This window comes from Chiloscyllium plagiosum, unplaced genomic scaffold (assembly GCF_037043375.1).
Source record: "Chiloscyllium plagiosum isolate Xiang-an unplaced genomic scaffold, Cpla_swu_hap1 HiC_scaffold_2, whole genome shotgun sequence".
Lineage (NCBI taxonomy): Eukaryota > Metazoa > Chordata > Chondrichthyes > Orectolobiformes > Hemiscylliidae > Chiloscyllium > Chiloscyllium plagiosum.
This window is the reverse complement of record NW_028270140.1, coordinates 10,996,668-11,019,466: the sequence shown is the minus strand read 5'-3', so window position 1 is coordinate 11,019,466 and position 22,799 is coordinate 10,996,668. Positions and strand designations below refer to the sequence as shown.

The following is a 22,799-nucleotide window of genomic DNA, read 5'->3' as shown; positions in this document are numbered from 1 at the left end:
GGATGTGGTGGAGGCTGGTACAATTGCAACATTTAAGAGGCATTTGGATGGGTATATGAAAAGGAAGGGTTTGGAGGGATATGGGCCGGGTGCTGGCAGGTGGGACTAGATTGGGTTGGGATATCTGGTCGGCATGGACGGATTGGACCCGAAGGGTCTGTTTCCATGCTGTACATCTCTATGACTCTATGACTTGTGCTTCAGAACTTGCTGCTCCCTTGTCAAGCAGTTACAATGCTGGCATCTACTTGACAATGTGGAAAATTGCCCAGATATGTCCTGTACACAAAAAGCAGGACAATCCATCCTGCTCAATAACCACCCCATCAGTCTAACCTCGATGGAAGGTGTTATCAACAGTGCTATCAAGCAGCACAGCACCTGCTCAGTGATGCCCAGTTTGGGTTCCACCAGGGCCACTCAGCTCCTGACAAACTCATTGACAAAGAGTTGAATTTGAGAGGTGAGGTGGGCCCTATTTGACTCGGTGTGGCATCAAAGAGCATCCAAACAGCAAAACTACAGTCAATGGGTATCAGGAGCAAACTCTTCGCTGATTGGAGTCATAACTGACACTTAGGAAAATGGTTGTGGTGTTGGAGGTCAGTCATCTCAGCTCCTGGACATCTCCTCGTCCCAGCCATCTTTAGCCGCTTCATCAATGACCTTCCTTCCGTCATAAGGTCAGAAGAGCAGATGTTCGCCGATGATTGCACAATGTTTAGCACCATTCACGACTCTTTAGAGGCTGAAGCAGTCCATGTTCAAAGGCAATAATAGACAATATCCAGACTTGGGCTGACAAGTGGCAAGTAACATTTGTGCCTTGCAAATGCAAGGCAATGAACACCTTCAACAAGAGACTGTGAAATCATCACACTTCAATATTCAACGGTGTTACCATCATTGAATTGCCACTATCTATATCCTTGGGGTTACCATTGATTTAAAAACTCAACTGGACTCAGCACATAAACACAATGGCTAAATAAGCAGATCAGAGGCTAGGAATACTGTGGCAAGTAAATCAGCTCCTGACTTTCTGAAGCTTCTCCATCATCTACAAGGCACAACTCAGGAGTGTGATGGAATACTCCCCACTTGCCTGGCTGAGTGCAGTACCAATATTACTGAAGATGTTTGACACCATCCTGGACAAAGCAGCCCACTTGATTGGCACCACATCCACAATCATTCACTCGCTCCATCACTGACGCTCAGTCGCAGCAGTATGTACTGTCTAGAAGATACACTGCAGAAATTCACCAAAGGTTCTTGGACATCACTTTACAAAACCACGACGACTTCAGTCTGGACAGGCAAGGGTAGCAGATACATGAGATCACCACCACCTGCAAATTCCACTCCAATCCACTCACCTTCCTGACTTGGAAATATATCCCTGTTTCTTCCTGTTGCTGGATCAAAATCGTACAATTCCTTCTTTAATGGCATTGTGGGTCAACCTATCAAAGGTGGACTGCACTGGTTCAAAACCAGTTCACCACCACCTTTTCTAGGGCAACTGTGGATGGTAAATTAATGCTGGGTCAGCCAGTAACACTCTTGAGTGAATGAAAATAATTTAAAAACAACACTACATTCCTTTTATTTCCCTCAATGTGAATGGCTTCCTGTACACAGTGCCATCATCAGTTTGCTCGTCATCTCTGCAGCATGCACTCTCATCCAAACAAACTGATAGAACCTCAAAATCTGTTGAATAATTACAAGTGGTTGGGATCTCAGCATTCTGGGCTATCTTATCTATCTTGTTCAAAGTCTCCTAACCCTGAGCACTGACCAATACAGACCAGTCAATCCCTAGCACAAAATATCCAGGGAACAACCCCCCCCCAGCCACCGCCCTCCCTGGTGCTTATGTCCTTCAACTCCCAGCTCAAACGCTGAGTCAAAGCAGCTGAAAGCTCACGCAGTTATTGCAGACCTATTGGCCTGGATCAAGCTGATGTCCAGAAGTTCCCATACATTGCAGCTGTGACACATCACTTAATGTGTTCGAATTGCTACATTATTATTCTATTTAGTTACCACACAGGTAATGAGGGGAGATGTCTTTGACTGAGATCTTCACAGCATGCTAATGCTCAAATGCAGCTTGGTATGCTCAAGCGTTCAGTCCTACTATTCCACATCTGTATACTTTTGAACCTCGATTTGATGGACAGAACCTAAAAATGAGGACAGAAGTTGCATTTCCCAATGTTTAGAGCCAAAGTGGCACCCTGATTCTGAATACGGATAACTGGTCCAAAACTCAAGGTGTCACATAGGTTCAAGAGAGGAATTAAAGTATGATTTTTCGTAGTGTAGAAGTGTAGCTTTGTACTGGATCCATACTATTCATGATGTAAAAGTACCTGATCTGATTGATTTGATTTATTGTCATGTGTACCTAAGTATAGTGAAAAGCTTTGTTTGCAAACAGCACAGGCAGATCATAGTAAGCAAGGTCACACAGATCATTGAGTGTAAAAAAAATTGAACTGAATAAGGCATATAAGTTACACTGCACAGGGTGTGCGCTAGGCATGATCGATATTAGCTAAATCAGCATTATTTGAAGTTGGAGAGTCCATTCGTCTGTCTAATGATGGCAAGGAAGAAGCTGTTCCTGAACTTGCTGGTGCATGTGTTCAAGCTCCTCCCTGATGGAAGAGGTTGTAGGAGAGCGTTAACTGGGTGGGGTGGGTCTTTGATGATGTTGGCAGCCCTTCTGCAGCAAGGAGAAGTGTAAATGGAGTCCATGGATGGAAGGTTGGCTCCCATAATGCTCTTGGCTGTGCACACAACTTCCTGTAGTAATTTAGGGTGCAAGGCAGAGCAGTTGCAGCACCAGGCTATTAGGCACCCAGACAGTATGCTTTCAGAGGTGCCTTTGTAGAAGTTGCTGAGGGTCCTTATGAACATGCTGTATTTCCTGAGACGCCTGAGGAAGTTGAGGCGCTGTCGTGCCTTCTTGACCATCACATCTATGCGGGAAGTCCAGCACAAATTGTCGGTTATCATCACTCCGAGGAACTTGATGCTCTCAATCCTCTCAACTTCTACTCCGTTGATGTAGATGAAGGCATGTTCTATTCCTTTCTTTCTGAAGTCAGTGATCAGTTCTTTAGTTTACGTACTGGTATTTCTCATTTCAAGGAGAAAACATCCTCGAGTTCTGAGCTGTATCTAATTTGGCTGTTTATGTTACCCTCCTTTGAACTTTCTTAACGATCCTTTAATTTATATTATAGAGTACTGAATTAGGTTAGTTATAAAGCAGGAGAAAGTTGTAAAGCATTCAATCTTTTGGTATGAGGCATTATCTTATCACTTCATAATATTGCAACCTTTTGTCCTTGTTCACTCACCTCTTGCTTCGAACCTATTCCATCTCTAACCTTTCCCTTCTGATGAAGATCTGAAGTGACAACTGTTATTTTCTCGATACACAGGTGCTACCTAACCTGCCTGAGTTTCTTCACCGGCTTTCTTTATTGTTATTGCTGATTGAAAGCATCTACAGTCATTTGAACTTCAAGTACTGCCTTGTCGTTACCTCTAAATATTTGTTATTTGATTAAAATCACAATAAACATGTTAGGTATTTTATAACTTTCAGGAAGTACGTTCTAGGCCTGAAAGTGACTTCCTAACAGAGTTTCAACCCTGTTAACTATGCAACACTTTTTTTTGTTTGGAACTGGCTATACAAATATCCCATTATTTCCAGAATTGCATTCTCCATGCCAACAGCATTTTACAAATGATTCACTGACCTAATCTCATTAAACAGATGCAGTTCACCAATTCAACAGTACATAACCCTTCCAAAGAATAGAGAATAGCCTTCCATCTTTTTTTGATGTTATTATTTGAGACTGTCAATGCAAACACTTTACATTGTAAGTACTGCAACTTTCAGAGATGAACAAAAAATAGAGTTCTTTTAAGGACTATTTGACAGTAACTTTTAAAAGGAGACTTAGGTATGAACAGTTTTATAGACTCAAATTAAAATGTTGACTCATAATGGGCTTCATGGTTTGTTGCCAGTTTATCTGTTTTTAGAAGAAAGCTGATTTGGTATACTGCATGAGTCACAATGCAGCGACGGTTGCTTCATGAATTTTGGTTCCAGTTAGGATTTCCACGATGATCAGATTTCTGAAAATGAAATGCAGGGTGAAATGGCGACTGGATTTGGTTGTGGCACTAGGAACAAAGGAACTCAAAGGTTTCAGGAGCTTGACTGCAGCACCAAAGCCAGTTAAACTATCCTGCGTTTTCAAAAGATTCTTTATTTGAAGTTTAAAAATTACTGTTGGAAATATTTGCAGACTTGAAATGGATCCTTAGAAACACCTATCAATGCTGTATGCAAAATGTAATTAAATGCACTCTATAAAGAAGTGACTCAGCTATGCAAAGTGATGTTTCTTGCATATTTGAGAGATAAAATACCTGCAATGATGCTGAGCTGTAGAGAGGTAATGGTTATATTTTTCAAATGACGTATAGTAATGTTGCATGCCCAACGAGACAAAGTGAAGAGTGGTAATCGATTTCACTGAAACAGCTGTTGGTTAGACATGTGTGAGATGTGTTGGATATTCATAAGTGCGAAAGGAAAGTACTAATCCAGAGGACTGTCCATATGTTGGATACTGATCCTGTGCATTTGCTGTCCAAACAACAATCTGGAACTTTGTTTTACGATAAATGAGGGGACCATCATTAAACCAATCAGATATAATAATTCCTCATTGACGTTTATAGATATTTTCTAATTACCCTATTCCGAGGTACCCAATCTTTGGAGCAGGTGGAACTTGAACCTGGAGGTAGGGAGAGAACCAGTGTAGAGCAAGAGCCTGTTCACTGACATAAGCTCTATGTCTCAACTCTCTTCGGTAAAATTACCCTGCCAATGAAATTTCATACAGATGCACATTTTTCTCTCTTGGTGTTGTATTTCACATGGTGCTTGTAGCAATTGAACAAGGGCCTGGTGGATCTCACTGACTATGAGATCCTTGATTGGGCCAATCAGGGAGCCCTGGCTGACAGATATAAACAGGAGGTTCAGGTAGCCTCTTCAGTCGAGGGACTGCCTCTGAGGTGGCTGTTCTGAGCTGTGTACATATAAATGAAGGGAGATTTGGTGAAGGAATACTGGCCACTGCACAGTTATTTCAGTCCTGCACCCTGTGCCAAGTACAATTGGTACAGAAGGTAACTTGTAGCCATTTTACATATTGAGTGGCAGTCTATTTTGGAAATAGAGTCACCGAAGGGAAAACTAGCTTTCTAATTAATGCAATACAGACCAAATGCTGAGTGTTGAGCCAATTAAAATGGAGAGTTGAATGGGCACAGTGGCTTTTGTGTGTTCCGACAAATTATGTTTCAAACCGAGCGCTTTCCAGAGTAATTGGGCGTTTCCTTAAAAATCCATGCAACTTGATTCGACAATGAACTTTAGTTCAAGGTTAAATGCCTGTTCCAAATGCAACCCTCCATCAAACTGACATTATGGAAGTCTCAGTAACTTTATCAACCATTTTTGTAGAATCATTTCCATTCTGTCGCTTTCTGTTGGACCAGCTTTGTTGATATGAATTCTGACTTCCATCATGACAGGCATGTATATTTGTCTGCTGCAACTCTATTCTACCAAGCAGAAAATGCATTGTTATAAAGGATGTCATAAAGCCACAATTCAATTTTGACTAGGATGTTGACTTTGGTTTGCTTGCCCATCTGCTCTCTAGTATTTAATGATGACATTTGAAACAGTACTCATTGCTTGCTTTCAAAGAACTCCTGTAATCTTCTGTGTCAGTTCATGCCTGAGAGAATTATTTTGTTTCCTGCAACTAAGGTGAGTTGACTGAATTTGTTATTGCATGAAGTGATCTGTTTTATTGCCAGAAAGCTGTCATAACTCACTTGTTGCACCTTAGCAAGCAGAACATTCATATGGAAAGAATTTCTTGCCATAAGTGAGTACATGCACGCCGTTGTTTGTGTTATATCGATAGGTCAAAGTTTACTGTCGGGGAGTGGTGAGAGAAGAAGCAAGAGCACTTCAGGGTTAAATACAAATATCCAAATGTTATCTGAAATTGCTGGAAAAGCTCAGCAGGTTTGGCAGCACCTGTGAAGGGAAATCAGAGTTAACGCAATGGGTCCGATGACCCTTCCTCCGAACTGATTTCTCAGTGAGCAGTTCGAGTGCAGGTAGAAGGTCCAGGTGGAGGGAGAGTGTTGGAGCTGGGCGAAGGGGTCTGAGGGGTGGGGAGAGGATTCGTGCCCCAAGAAATGGGCATGGCGGTGAAGACGACAGAAGAGTTCAACATCATGTTGTGCCCTGAATTCATTAAGGTGTGAACGTAGAGGGCTAAAGCTGAGACCTTTGCTGAGTACAGAACGTTTAGCAATGGAGAGCGGAAGGTTAAGAGGGATGGTGAATATATGACAGGAGGTGGGGATGGAGTCAGAGGGAACGGGATGGGAGGAAGCTTCCAGAGAGCCCTGGGTAACTCTGAGTTGTTGCATCTTGAGTGTCTTGAGGCCTGAAAGAAAAATAAAGTATTTCTTGTTAGCAAGTCAAATGAGGCCAGAGGATGATGAGGAATTGGGAGTGGTGCAGCCCTGAGCCAGTGTGATGCGATGCTGTGTCCAGTGACTCCAGTTCTGAGGAAGGGTCACTGGAACTGAAATGTGAACTTTGATTTCTCTTCACAGATGCTGTCAGACCTGCTGAACTTTTCCAGCAATTTCTGCTTTTGTTTCTGATCAATGTTTTTTTTTTAATGGTTTTTATCCAGACATCATATCCAGATTGCACTGCTCAATGAATTTGTTGTGGAAACAGCATCTTGAAATGCCTTGAATAGTGTGACATTGTTGTGTTCACAGGTAGATATGAAGGAACTTTGTCATCCTCATAGCAAGAAGGCTGAGAAAAGACACCGGAAGGTTGATCACCAATGAGTTGAGATTGATTGCTGAAAGAATGAGTTGACATGAAGATCGTGTTAATGCGATGAGTAGCTTGGGTTTGGACTGCACTACTTGATAGTGTTAGCATTAGCTTTCAAAAGGGAATTGAATAAATACTTGAAGGAGATACCTGTATAAAATCCATATGTAAAATCTCGAGTATTTCTAGACCTGTGTACAAGGTAACCGTCTTCAAAACAATAATGGTTCTTTGAGAGAGGGAAACATTTTTCACTAATCATTAACCTAATGGCATTTGACAGTTTTGGTGAAAACTTCATTAACATTGGCATTATAAGAGACATGGCTGTATGGTGACCATGATTGGGAACTGAATCTTCATGGATATTTGACATTTAGGAACGCCAGACAGGAAGGAAAAGGAGGCAATGTTGTGTTAATAATGAGATGGGATCAGTACATTAGTAATGGAAAATCTTGGATTGGAAGAACAATTTGTGGAATCTGTTTGGATGGAGCTGAGAAACAGGAAGGGGCAGTGGTCACTGGCTGTGGAGTTATTCATAGGCCACCAAAAACTAGTGCAAGTGGGGAACATCCTATTAATCAGGAGATAAGAGAAGCATTTAGCATGGGCAGAATAATTAGCATTAGTGACTTTTATCTGCACATTGACTGGGTAAACCGATTGAGCAGTAAAGGTGAGGACATTCAGCGTCTGGATTATGTTACTGATGGGTTTCTTGAGCAGCATGTTGACGAACCAACTAGGGAATACTGTACACTATTTTTGATCTAATTTTTTTTTTACTCCAATGGACTATTTTGAGAATGTCCAAGATGTTGGGGAGGCCTCTTCTGAGGTACTGTGTCCAGTTCTGGTTGCCCTGTTATAGGAATGATTTTATTAAGTTGGAGAGGATTCAGAAGAGATTTACCAGGATGCCTCCAGGTGTGGAGGTTTGAGTTATAAGGAGAGGCTGGATAGGCTGGGACTTCTTTTACTGGATTGTTGGCAGATTAGAGGTGACCTTGATAGAGGTTTCTAAAATCATGAGGGATATAGCTAAGGTGAATGGCAGATGACTTTTCCCTAGGGTGAGGGATTTCAAGACAAGGAAGGAGAAAGATTTTAAAAGAGACATGAGGGACATGTGGTTCGTGTGTGGAATGAACTTCCAGAGGAAGTGATGGGTGTGGATACAGTCATAATGTTTAAAAATTTGGATAAATACATCAATAGGAAAAGTGTTTGGACGGATATGGACCACGCGCTGGCAGGTGGGGTTAGTTTGGAATTATGACTGGCTTGGACTGGTTGGATCAAAGGGTCTGGTCTGTTCTGTATGATTTGATAATTAATAATTTTGTAATCGAACATTTTAGGCATGAGTCACCAAAATATGACAGAAATTGAAAGTGAGTTAATTCAATTTGAATGGGGCGATTTTGAAGGCATGCTGGAATCTATTCTTAAAAGGTGTGATAAATGAACACTTGAATAAAAATGATCCAGTTGGGCATTGCAAGCATAGATTTGTGATTGGGAAACCATGTTTGACCAAGTTATTGGAGGTCTTTGACATGTTACTCACAAATTTGATGAATGGTATCATGGACGAAGCCAGACCCTCAATATATTTGAAAACTGTAGCTTCGACCTGAACATTTTCTTTCTATAAAGGCAGCTGTGCAGTGGATATTCCAGGTGTGAGACAGCTGGTCAAAACACTTCACATTTTTGGATCATTGGAATCTCTTCTGGGATAGAAGTGACCTGGGCAAGAAGGACAGATTGCACCTGAATTGGAAGGGACGACTATACTGACAGGGAGGTTTGCGAGAGCTGCTCAGGAGGATTTTAAACGAGTAAGGTGGTGGGTGGGGCCCAGGGAGATAGTGAGAAAGGAGATCAATCTGAGACTGGCAAAGTTGAGAAAAGAAGCAAGTCAAACAGTCAAGGCAGGCAGGGACAAGGCATAGAACAGGGTAGGACTGATAAATTAAACTGCATTTATTTCAATGCAAGAGGCCTAACAGGGAAGGCAGATGAACTCAGGGCATAGTTAGGAACATGGGACTGTGATATCATAGTAGCAATTACAGAAACATGGCTCAGAGATGGACGGGACTGGCATGTTAATGTGACAGGAAGGACAGAAACTGAGGCAAGAAAGGAGGGGGAGTGGCGTTTTTGATAAGGGATAGCATTACAGCTATACTGAGGGAGGATATTTCCGGAAATACATCCAGGGAAACTATTTGGGTGGAACTGAGAAATAAGAAAGGGATGATCACCTTATTGGGATTGTATTATAGACCCCCTAATAGTCAGAGGGAAATTGAAAAACAATTTGTAAGGCGAGCTCAGTTATCTGTAAAAATAATAGGGTGGTTATGGTCAGGGTTTTTATCTTTCCAAACATAGACTGGGACTGCCATAGTGTTAAGGGTTTAGACGGAGAGGAATTTGTTAAGTGTGTACAAGAACATTTTCTGATTCAGTATGTGGATGTACCTACTAGAGAAGGTGCAAAACTTGACCTCCTCTTGGGAAATAAGGCAGGGCAGATGACTGAGGTGTCAGTGGGGGAGCACTTTGGGGCCAGCGACCATAATTCTATTCGTTTTAAAATAGTGATGGAAAAGGATAGACCCGATCTAAAAGTTGAAGTTCCAAATTGGAGAAAGGCCAATTTTGACAGTATTAAGCAAGAACTTTCAAAAACTGAATGGGGGCAGATGTTCGCAGGTAAAGGTATGGCTGGAAAATGGGAAGCCTTCAGAAATGACATAACAAGAGTCCAGTGACAGTATATTCCTGTCAGGGTCAAAGTAAAGACTGGTAGGTATAGGGAATGCTGGATGACTAAAGAAATTGAGAGATTGGTTAAGAAAAAGAAGTAAGCATATGTCAGGTATAGGTAAGATAGATTGAGTGAATCTTTAGAGTATAAAGGCAGTAGGAGTGTACTTAAGAGGGAAATCAGGAGGGCAAAAAGGAGACATGAGATAGCTTTGGTAAATAGAGTTAAGGAGAATCCAAAGAGTTTTTACAAATACATTAAGGACAAAAGGGTAACTAGGGAGAGAATAGGCCCCCTCAAAGATCAGCAAGGCTGCCTTTGTGTGGAGCCGTAGGAGATGGGGAGGTACTAAACGAGTATTTTGCATCAGGGTAAAAGCAAATTACTGCGGATGCTGGAATCTGAAACCAAAAGAGAAAATGCTGGAAAATCTCAGCAGGTCTGGCAGCATCTGTAAGGAGAAAAAAGAGCTGACGTTTCGAGTCTAACTGACCCTTGGTCAAAGTACTTTGCATCGGTGTTTACTGTGGAAACAGACATGGAAGATATAGAATGTGGGGAAGTCGATGATGACATCTTACATATCCATATTACAGAGGAGGAAGTGCTGGATGTCTTGAAATGCATAAAAGTGGATAAATCTCCAGGACCTGATCAGGTGTACTCTAGAACTCTGTCGGAAGCCAGGGAAGTGATTGCTGGGCCCTTTGCTGAGATATTTATGTCATCGAAAGTCACAGGTGAGGTGCCAGAAGACTGGAGGTTGGCCAACATGGTGCCACTACTTAAGAAAGGTGGTAAGGACAAGTCAGGGAACTATAGACCAGTGAGCCTGACATCAGTGGTGAGCAAGCTGTTGGAAGGAATCCTGAGGTTTAGGATTTACATGTATTTGGAAAGGCAAAGACTGATTAGGGACAGTCAACATGGCTTTGTGTTGGGAAAGGAGAAGGATTGGCTGACAGGCAGAAAAGTGAGAATAGAAATAAATGGGTTATTGATCCATTGGCAGGCTGTGACAGGTGAGTAGCCACAGGGATCAGCTGTTTACAATATCTGTTATATCATTTGGAGGTGGGGGCCAAGTTTAAATTGTTGCAGATGGTAGAGCTGCGCAGGAATGGATGTGATGATTATGATGGAAAACATTTTCAGCAGGATTTGGACAAACATAGTAATTGGACAAAAGCCTGCAAGTGGAGGATAAGGTGGAAAAGTGTGAAGTTATCCACATTTGTAGGAAGAACAGATGTGTCAAGTATTTCTTAAATGGTGAAAGGTTGGAAAGTGTAGATGTCAAATGTCATGATTTGGAGATGCTGGTGTTGGACTGGGATGTACAAAGTTAAAAATCACACAACACCAGGTTACAGTCCAACAGGTTTAATTGGAAGCACTAGCTTTCGGAGCGCTGCTCCTTCATCAGGTGGTTGTGGAGTACACAATTGTAAGGCATAGAATTTATAGCAAATGTTTACAGTGTGGTGTAACTGAAATTATACATTGAAAAATACCTTGATTGTTTGTTGAGTCTTTCATCTGTTCCAATACCATATCTGTTCACTTTTTTCATGTATAAATCACAAAACTTTTATTTAAAAGTTACATTCTCAGGGGGCTAGCACCTTCAACATAGCATCTGGCTAACACCAATTGTTAGTTAACCTGAGAATGTAAACTTTTAAAAAATAGTTTTGTGATTTACACATGAAAGAAGTGAAACTATCATGGTATTCAAACAGATGAAAGACTCAACAAACAATCAAGGTATTTTTCAATGTATAATTTCAGTTACATCACTGTAAACTTTTGCTATAAATTCTGTGCCTTATAATTGTGTCCTCCACAACCACCTGATGAAGGAACGGCACTCCGAAAGCTAGTGCTTCCAGTTAAATCTGTTGGACTATAACCTGGTATTGTGTGATTTTTAACGATGTCAAATAGCTCTTGACCTAAGGCCCATTGAAGGCTAAGTTGCAGATACGCAAACCATTAGGAAGGCTAATGGATGTTTACCTTTGTCACAATAGGTTCTCAGTACCAGAATCATCGTGTCTTGCCACAGTTGTACAGGAGCTTGAGTAGACTGTAATGTGTGGAGTTTTGGTTTCCTTACCTCAGGAAATATATTATTGCCATTGAGGGAATGTGATGAAGCTTCACCAGTCTTGTCCCTACCAATGGTGGGACTATCCTGTGCAGAAGGATTGGGTATACTAGATCTGAACTCTACAGAGTTTTGACGAATGAGAGGTCTTCATAGAACCCCTACAGTGCAGAAGTAGGTCATTCAGCCCATCGAGTCCTACTGACCCACTAAAGCTCATTCCACCAAGTTCCCCACTTCCACTCCCATCAATGTAACCCTGCATTTCCCGTGGCTAATCCACCCAGTCTGTACATTCCTGCACACTACAGGCAATTTAACATGGCTAATTCACCTAACCTGCAAATTGTTGGACTGTGGGAGGAAAGCTGTCGTAAATTTCAATAATACTTAAAGGGACAGACAGGATAGATGCAGGTAAGATTCTGGAGTCTAGAACTGGGGAGCACAGTTTAAAAATAAAGGACATGCCATTTGGACTGAGATGAGGTTTTTTTTTGTCATTCAGAGAGTAATGAATTGTTGGATTTCTATACCTGGAAGAGTAGAGGTTGATTACATTTTTGATTTTCAATGGTGCACAGAGCTATGTGACAATATGAGTAAAAGGTTTTGAAGTATTTGACCAGCCATGATCATATTAAATGGTGGGACAGACTTCAAGGACTGAATGTTCTATTCATATGTTCCTATTGTACCAGACACTATACCAGTGATGAACAAGCTACTGATACATTTTGACCATTGTGTTGCCTGCAGTGGCTTAGATTACTAAATTGTTCTGATCCCAGATGATGGTAATACTGGGCAGGTCAAATCCCAGAAGAAACTGGGCTTGATAGACACTATAATTTTGGCAGTGGATTAAGGTGGTGATGAGCCACTAAAATATATTCACACATAGTCACAGATCATGGAATCCCAGAGTGTGATGCTGCAGCAGGAAGTCATTCGGCCCATCGCGCCTGTATTGGTTTGTTCAGTGAGCATCATTAACTCAGACCCAATCACTCACCTTTTCCCCACATTATTTTTATTCAAATAATCATCCGCTGCCCTCTTGAATGCCACAGTTGAACCTGCCTCCACCATCTTTCCAGGCAGTGCATTCCATACCCTAATTCTTCGCTGGTGGAAAGGATTTTCCTGACTATTTGGAATACTGGTACACTTCTGGTTGCCACATTACCAAAAGGATGTGGATGCTTTGGAGAGGGCTCAGAGGAGATTCATCAAGATGTTGCCTGGTATGGAGGGCACTAGATATGAAGAGAGGTTGAGTAGATTAGGATTATTTTCATTAGAAAGATGGAGGTTGAGGGGGGGGGGACCTGATTGAGGTCTACAAAATCATGAGAGGTATAGACAGGGTGGATAGCAAGAAGGTTTTTCCAAGAGTGGGAGACTCAATTACTGGGGGTCATGAGTTCAAGGTGAAAGGGGAAAGGTTTCGTGGAGATATATGTGTAAAGTTCTTTATGCAGAGAGTGTTAGGTACCTGGAATGCATTGCCAGTGGAGATGGTAGAGGCGGGCATGATCGCGTCATTGAAGATGGATCGAGACATATACATGAAAAGGCAGGGAGCAAAGGGATACATATCATTAGAAAATAGGCGACAGGTTTAGGAAAAGGATCTGGATCGGCGCAGGCTTGGAGGGCTGAAGGGCCTGTTCCTGTGCTGTAATTTTGTTTGTTCTTTGACTACGTCCTTTCTTCTTTTGCAGATCACTTGAAATCTATGCCCTCTTGTTCTTGTACCTTTTTAGATGGGAGAACAATGTCTCCCAATCTATTGTCTGCAGCCCACTAATGATTTTGAAAACTTTTATCCAGTTACCTCTTGCCTTTCTTCTTCCAGTGGAGATTAATCTCAATTTCTTCAATCTATCCTCATAACTGAAGTTTTTCAACCCAGGAACCATTCTTGTTGACTGCTTTTATATCTTTCCTGTAATGTGGTGCCCAGAGCTGCAAACAATACTCCAACTGAGGTCTAACAGATGTTCTTTAACAACGGAACATTTTTTCACTGCATAAGCAGAGTCAGTTTTTTTATATCTGTGACTGTTAGAAAAATCTTAACAATAATATCAGAGTTTCAATGTGTTTCCCAACACTATACTTTATTGATAGTCAGTCAGTTCCAGAGAAATATCACTCCCACTTCAGCATCTTTTATATCTTTACTTAACTGACTTTCCCCCGTTTCTTCCTGACCCAATATGTATGTTGTAACTTTGAGCTGAAGGAAGAGGATTGGAGTCAAGTGATAAAGATTATAGCTGAAAACCTGGAGAAAGTGAGAAACTTTAAACATCTTGGTGACAGAAGCTGAAAGTATGCGTTTAGTTTGGAGTAATAAACATCAGTGGGAGCTCTCTGATAGAAAATTGTGCTGACATTGGAAGAAAGAATCTTCAGGGCAGTTGTGAGATGCGCCATGTCATAGAATTCCTGCAGCTTGGAAACAGGCTAAATGGCCCAACAAGTCATCAAATGCTCTCCGAAGAGTATCCCATTCAGACCTATTCCTCTTCCCTATTACTCTACATTTCCCCTTACAAATGCACCTACCCTACACAATACACAATACACTATACACAATACACTATGGGCAATTTAGCACAGCCAATTCACCCTGACCTGCACAGCTTTGGACTGTGGGAGGAAACCGGAGCACCCTGAGGGAGCCCATGCAGACAGGGGGAGAATGTGCAAACACCACACAGACAGTCACCTGAGGCTGGAATCGAACCTGGCACTGTGAGGCAGCAGTGCTAACCACTGAGCCTTCGTGCTATATGTAGAATCTTGAGCAACATTAAGAAAAACCAAATAATGATTGGACGCTGATGAGATTTCGATACTGAGATGGATGTGTAGAACTAGAACAAAGGATAAGATTAGGAACCAGTGCATTCAGGAGGCAGTGAAGTCTCAAAATACATTCCATCCTCAAAGCATCCTCAGACATGTTCACTGGAGGAGAATTGAGGGGTGGTGGTGTCATCCCGTTTCACACCCTCAGTTGAAGTAAAACACTTAGAGACAGTATAGCTTTACCTCCTTCATCTTTATTCCTGGCCCTGGAGGGAGAGAGAACAATCGCCAATGTGCACAGAGACATGAGTTCTCAGTCTTCTCTGGAAGAGCAGTTTCTTAATGAATTATGTAAGCATTTTACAGGGAGGAGCATCCAGCTAAGGCAACATACATATTGATTGCGTGACCGTTACAATCAGCGAGTGTCAATAGCAAAGATTAAGCCATCTGGTGTTACGCTATGAAGGTTGTTAACCTCAACTGGCATCACATAAATGAATCCTTCTCACCTCGTTAAACTAGCCTTACACACTGAATGCTTCCAATATTGTTAAATGGCTGTATGTAATGAATGCTTTTCCAACTTGTTAACCTATTACCCTTGCCTCCAGCACCCCACTGTTAACTGTAAGTTCTTACTTGATCTGAGTCATGCTCAGCTGAACCTCTTGCTTCACAAAACTCAGAACTTAACTCTTTCCATACCTGCTTATACCCGATACACACTCTTAGTAGAAGGTGGCAATCACCAGGAAGTTTCCTTGCTCCGACCTGAACTGATGCCATCAGGCTTCATATGATCCAAAGTCAATGTTGAGGGCTCCCAGGACAATTCCCTCCCAACTGTGTGACCATTGCTTTGTTTGCTTTTCTAAAAGTGTTGCTGTATTGATGGTAGGGATTCGATGATATGGCACATCTCACTGTCCTGTCACACCGTAATTCAAAAGTAGAGAGCTAATCATAAACCACAGCGGAATTGGATTGATTTAACAGGATCCTGATTGCCTCTTGTCAAAACAAATTGGGTAGATGGACGCAGAGCACTGATTTCTGTAATCTCCTGCAAATGAGCGGCTAATCAACTAATTGCCATAAGTATGTCACAATTTAAATATCAGTGAAAACTTTGCACACTATTTATTATGTCAACTCACAGTCATAATTTAGAGGAATGTGAACTCTTTAATTATTGTACCTATACACATTTATGGATAATGTCTAATTTCTCTTGATTAGATGATGCAGCAAAATAAGGTGTATTACTTTGTTGGAGATATCTGAATATTTAAATAGTAAATTGATGCTCATAGTGATTTGAAATAGAAAGATCTAAAAAGCAGTAAATCGATACGGTTATGTGACCCACAATTCTACATAATTTCAATGGTGTATTGGGATTAAACCTTGTTTAAACGACTTTGGTCCAAGATTTGAACATCTTCGATGATACTTATAGAGCTAATATATTTCGACTCCTTTATCAATGGCAAAAGATTTGGTATCATTTTAAAATCAGCTGGATTTTTCAGACTGAGGTACCCACTGTAGAAGCTGAAGTGGGTTATTTTACTGCCTCTAATATGGGTGGAGCTGGCTTCAAGTCCCACTCCAGGACTTGTTGACTACTGAAGAAGCCAGCGAGTGTTAGTGCTGCTTCCTAACCTGGATAAATGAGGACAGTTCATGGGCTGGAAGGGGATTTGGCTGTAAAACCACTAGCCAAGTCCACAAAAGATGGTTTTTATGAAGAATGAACACCTAGCATTGTGGTGACCCAGTATAACATGGGAGAAGCTGAAAGAGGAAGGAATGGTAAATGTTTGTTCCAAGAGGTTATAGAGTCATGCAGCACGGAAACAGACCCTTTGGTCATAAAGGTGTTGGAAAAAAAAGAGGGAGCATCGCTGTTTACTTAACACATTAACAACTGCGAATTCCCAAAACGCTGGCATCAATGGGGTGCTCCTGAGTTGTAATTGCTGAGAAATTGTAAGTTGCCTATTGAGATTCTACAAAGAACGGTGATGTAATCTGTTTCAGTGATGTTCAAGGATCAATATTGACGAGGAAATTGTCAGACGTCAGCTGGTTATCTTGGAATGGTGCTTTTGTGTGTGTCTGGAACAGCAGACATCTGAACCAAAGCAGCACCTTTTAACAGTTCAGCACTCCCTCACAATGTCAGCATTGTTTGTGCCCAGCTCCCTGAAGTGATGCTTGAATTCCTGACCTAGGAACTTGGGGTTAAGAATACTTTGGTACCAAAGCTAATTCAAAGACGAGAGAGCCAAGGCATGGAGTACAGACGACAAACTTTCATTTATACTGCATTGATTGTAGAGCATTGGATTTGCAATGTAGGCCAGTCATTTGAGACCATAACAAAGAAGTAGTTGATAATTCAGATCGTCATGATTTGTGTCTTCTTGCATGGACCAGTGAGAGAACTACAATTATCAAGTGTAATAAAAACATAGTTCCTGTATTGTCTCGTAGATTCACTTGGCAGAATATGATGTGGAAGTTTATTTTCTGCCTTTGTAAAATATAGTTATTTGTTGTAAACCTCATCAGACATAAATAATCTTTTATTATTTGTATATTAAATATATTAAATATTTGTGTATTAAATATTGCAATCAAGGATGATGTTTTAAAAGTGAAGGGATATATAACTGATCGAAGTTTAAGTCAATGAGCACACAGCCAGACTGCAACTTGTGGTGACTTATAAAAATTCTCACTGTATTTTTCATGTAAAAGTACATGTGACAATACATTTCTATTCTGTATTCTCTCCTCTTTCTGTGTTCTATTCTAGTTTTGTCTATTCTATGCTAGTCTTTAAGAGATGAGCTTTTAACTTGAGGGAAGTGTCATTATGAAGCATGCCTCTTTAACATTGTCTGACTTGACTCATTTTGATCGTAGAACTTCATAAAGATGTCGACAAGTTGATGGACTGGGCTAATAGGTGGCTGATGAACTTCAGTGCTGAGAAGTGTAAGGTGATATGTTGTAGTTGGGAGAATATGGAAAGACAATATGCGAAAAAAGAGCTTAAAGGGAGTGCTGGTGCAGGCGGACCTGGTTGTACATACAATAAATCATTAAAGGTGAGTGGACAGGTTGAAGGAGCAGTTAACAAAGTATTCAGTATCTTAGGCTTTATGAATAGGGGCATAGATTAAAAGGCAAGGGGTTTGTCATTTTTGCCTCAGCTGGTGCAGTGCCTCCACTTGTGGAGGCTGCACCTTAGGACACGTGAAAGTATTGGGGAGAATGCAGAAGAGTTTATGGGACTGGTTCTAGGAATGAGTAGCTGAGATTGTTCTTCTTGGACAGAAGAAGAGAGAGGAAATCTGACTGCGCAATTCAAAATCCTGAAAGAGCTGGACAGAAGAAGTCAGAAGAAAATGTTTCCACTTATGAAAATATTGAGAATGACAAGGCACAGATTTAAAGTAATTTGTTAAAAAAGCAAACACGCTCTGAGGAAAAACGTTATCACTTGTTAGGGTCTAGAATGCAGTAGGAGAAAGTGAGGACTGCAGCTGCTGGAGATCAGAGTCAAGAGTGTGGTGCTAGAAAGACACAGCAGATCAGGCAACATCCGACGAGCAGGAGTATCGACATTTCGTGCATAAGCCGTTCAGCAGGAATGCCTATATCCTTTTCCACAATAAATACTGATGCAAAATACTCATTTAGTATCTCCCCCATTTTCTGCAGCTCCACACAAAGGCCGCCTTGCTAATCTTTGAGGGGCCCTACTCTCTCCCTAGTTACCCTTTTATCCTTAATGTATTTGTCAAACCCCTTTGGATTCTCCTTAATTTTATTTGCCAAAGCTATCTCATGTCCCCTTTTTGCCCTCCTGATTTCCCTCTTAAGTATACTCCTACTTCTTTTATACTCTTCTAAGGATTCACTCGATCTATCCTGTCTATACCTTACATCGGCTTCCTTCTTTTTCTGAACCAAACCATCAATGTCTTTAGTTATGGAGAGAAGACAGGAAAAATAGCATTGAGCGAGATGCTTACTGGGGACCAAGTGCAGACCTGAGGGACTGGAAAAGCTGCCTCCTCCACTGTTACAATTCTGTTGCTTAACCCATGGTATTCCAGGCTTGAATATTCTCTTTGAACTCTGACTACCCTTCCATTTTCTGTGAAATGGACTGCCTTCAAATCTGTAGTGCCAGTAAGTGTAATTACATCAGGTCCCATTTATCCATCGCGCCTGTCCTCAATGAACTATGTCGGCTCCTGGCTAAGCAAGGTCTTGATTTTAAATGACTCAACTTTATTTACAAGTGGCTCCATGGTCTTGCCCTCACCCAAATTTTTAGCCTTCTCCAGTTCCATAACCCTTAGATTTCAAGCTTGCTTCAATTCAAGCCTCTTCAGTTTTCTTGTGGTCCTGATCTTAATTACTGCATCCTTGGTAGATCAGCAAGTGAGGCCCAAAACTCTGCATCCCCCTCATATATTTCTTTATCTCTTTATCCCTCTTGCCTCTTTTACAATATATTATACCTAAAGTCTACATCCAATCCTCTGACTATCTGCACTCTTGGAGTTCAGAGTCCAACATTTTACTTGAAAGGTGCCATAGTGGATCTCCCATTTGAGGCAGAGGCATTTCCTCTTCCAGAGGGAACGTGACCATCGTGATGGTTCGATGGTCTGGTAGTATGATTCTTGGGGCAGCATGATGGCTCAGTGGTTAGCACTGCTGCCTCACAGCGCCAGGGACCCGGGTTCGATTCCAGCCTCGAGCGACTGTCTGTGTGGAGTTTGTACATTCTCCCTGTGTCTTGTGTGGGTTTCCTCCCATAGTCCAAAGATGTGTGTGTTAGGTGAATTGGCTATGCTAAATTGCCCATAGTGTTCAGGGATGTGTAGGTTAGTTGCCATGGTCGGAGGTAAATATAGGATAGTAGGGAATTGATTCTAGGTGGGTAACTCTTCAGAGGGACGGTGTGGACTTATTGGGCTGAAGGGCCTGTTTCCACACTGTAGGGATTCAGTAATTCGATGAGGGTTGTGAATGTTTAGAATTCTCTGACTTAAGGGATTGTGGAGGCTGAAACTTTGAAAAATATTTGGAGATTTGAAACAGACAAATTTTTGAACCAAAAACAGAAATTGTTGTAAAAACGCAGTAGTTCTGACAGCATCTGTGGAGACAAATCAGAATTAACATTTCAGATCCCGTAACTCCTGTTCAGAACTGAATTTGTATCTTTGTTTTGGTTGTGCAGGTCTTTGGTTTTATTGCTTGGACAGATTTTTGAACTGTGGGACAATGCAAGGTTATTGGGAGTGAGTAGGAAAATTGACAACTGGCTCAGGTCACATTGGTCATGATCTCATTGAATGGTGGCGCAGGCCTGTGGCTTCACATGACCTATTCTGCTTGTATTATGTTCTTATTTCCTACTTTGCCAAATGCATTCTAGTAATTGTTGACTGGGAGTAAGTGCTATCTAAATGAATATCACTCAAATAACAGATAATTTAAAACAAAAATGGGAGCTGATGGTGAGGTCATCGCTATCATGACCATGTGCTAATACAGTTAGAGCTGTTTACGAATTTGCAAGGCCCAGCAACAGTGTTCACTTTGCAATGCAATATTAACAGTTTCTCATTCTGTTTTATAGAGCTTATTTGGAAAGTGCTTTAATGACGTTCAACAATGTCAGAAGATTTTAAGAGGAGATTAGAATTTCAAAATGTAACAATCCAGTCACAGGTAGGATACTGCTGTATTTTGGAAATGATTTCATTTTGAATAAATCTGAGGTGCTCAGCTAAAGATTGAGAATGTTTGTTTTTGTCCAGGCTGTGGGACATCTGGTTGCTGCTGTGTTGAAAGAAAAGGGGTCGTTGTCTCTGATAAATCATGCTTCAGATCAGGTTGGTGTTTATTACCACTGTCAAGGTGGCTCAGGGCAATTTGGAATCATCACAGTCGTGTCTGATATATTTTGAAAACCCTTAATTCTTTCAGTTACCGATGACAAAACATCTCTTTTGAGGCCTGGTTGCTATTACATTGTCTTTGTATACCTTAAGGTCTCGTAACCCTGCTATAAGTTTACAAAGTTGATTTCACCCTCATTGATAATTAGCTTGTATGATAGTAATCATTCTTTAACGAACTCTATATGCCTTCAGTATATTTGGTGCCATATATAGTTTGGAAATCCATGTAAGTTATCTTTTGAAATGTGTAGAAATGTGAAATGTGTTGAAATACATGTGCTTTGTTCATGTCGACAGATGTTAGTGGGGTTAAAGAAATGAATGTACATGGAAATTGAAGTTGATGTGGTGCAGCAGGGTTGCTATTTGAAATTAGATACAGTAGAATTTTCTTGGGACTACACTTTGAAGTATTATTCTCCTGTGTTGTTAGACTGTGCTAAATTCCACCTGCCCTGAGTTGGCAGACGCCTGAATTGACATCTGGACTTGAGTGACCTCCTGCTTCCTCTTGTTAAACTTTGCTAAGCTCTCGAATCCTGCCTTTGTTGATCTACATTGACTTCCAGTATCCCACTGTCTCCAATATAAGACTTTTAAGTGGAATTTTTAAATCCCTTTACTGCCTTTCACTTCCCTATCACTGTACCCTTCACCAGCCTTACAACCCATTGAGAATTCTCAACTGCTGCTAAATGTCAGAACCCTAACCCCTCACTATTTGTGACCATGTCAGATGTCACCCAGGCCTTAAACTCAGAAACTTCCTTCACCACTCTGTTAACTTCCAACTCTAAGCTTTTACTCATCCTTTGGCTCAGTATTCATTTTTTTCTGCTTTTGCACCTGTGAAGAAACTTTCCTTTCCTTTAAAATGCTATATGAAAGTAATTTGTTGAATGTTTGTTGTCCCATGTTGTTGTAACTCATTTATCCAACCCGGTACAACAATCCTGAACTAAATTATGTTGTGTGGACAAAGAAGTGGACAAAAAAAGCAACAGAGAGTTGCAAGAATTAATGAACACTTAGAATGGTGAAGTTTAACTATTGAAATTTAGACCATGAAAGTAGAGAGGTAAAGGACAGAGAGGGACAGAATTTCATAGTGTATTTCCAGGAATTTGTTTTACTGTAGTATGTTTCCAGACCAATGAAAAAGGAGGCATTGTTGGATGTGAATCCTGAAGATGAGATGGGCCAAGTGGATCAAGTGTCAGTAGGAATACATTTAAGGGCGAGTGTCATAAGTTATAGGGTTACTTGGAAAAAGACACTGACCAGTCCAGAAGTAGAACACTATAATTAACTGGGGGAAAGTCAACGTAACTGAAGTATGAAAGTGTCTGGTCCAGATAAATTGGAGTCAGAATTTGGCATGAAGAACGGTAACTGAACAATGGGTTACCTTTAAAGAGGAGATTGTTCAAGCACTGTCGGGGTATGTTCGCACAAATGGGTTAGATAGGGAAAACAAATGCAGAGCTCACTGAATGACTAAAGAAGTCGTGATTAAAATCAAGAAGAGAAGACTTTTTCTCCTGAGAAACATGAAGTGGATAATACATTTGAAAACCAAGTTGAATATAGAAGCTTCAGAGGGAAAATAAAGAAAGCAAATAAGGGAGGGAAAGAGACTGTCAGCTAACATAAAAGGCAATTTGAAAGACTTCTATGGAAATAAAAAAAAGGTTACTACTCTAAAGGGGGTGTAAGAGCAGGGAGACCCCCATATGGCATTGAAAGTAGAGGACAGTTTGAGAACATGATCCATAAAGCACTTAGAGTCAGAGTGGTTTACAGCATCATCAAAACAGGCCATTTGGCCCAACTTGACCATGCTGTCCAGTTTTTATAATTTGCCTAGTCCTATTTTCCTGCATTTGGTCCATATCCCTTCATATCTATCCCATCCAAGTACCTGTCCAAATATTTCTTAAATGAAAAAAATTATTTTTAGCTTCATCAAAAGGGGCAAAGAGAACCAATGAGGTTACATTAAACTTGTACAAAACATAGGCTTAGCCTGAAATCGAATCCCAGGTCCAATTCTGATGTCACACGAGGTCAAGTCAGAAGTCA

General features: G+C 41.0%; 1 protein-coding gene across 5 annotated transcripts in view; it reads left to right on the top strand.

The window, feature by feature from the left end:
* focad (focadhesin) overlaps window positions 1-22,799 on the top strand; it is a 205,036-nt gene that overhangs the window by 6,449 nt on the left and 175,788 nt on the right. For 4 of the 5 annotated variants that reach the window (XM_087994575.1, XM_087994579.1, XM_043718998.2 and 1 more), the window contains exons 2-3: window positions 20,393-20,484; window positions 20,574-20,648. In XM_087994575.1, coding sequence (XP_087850701.1) covers window positions 20,428-20,484; window positions 20,574-20,648 — 132 coding nt within the window. In that variant the 5' untranslated portion in view covers window positions 20,393-20,427. The remainder of the gene's footprint in view (window positions 1-20,392; window positions 20,485-20,573; window positions 20,649-22,799) is intronic. The other variant, XM_087994578.1, reaches the window with a different exon arrangement.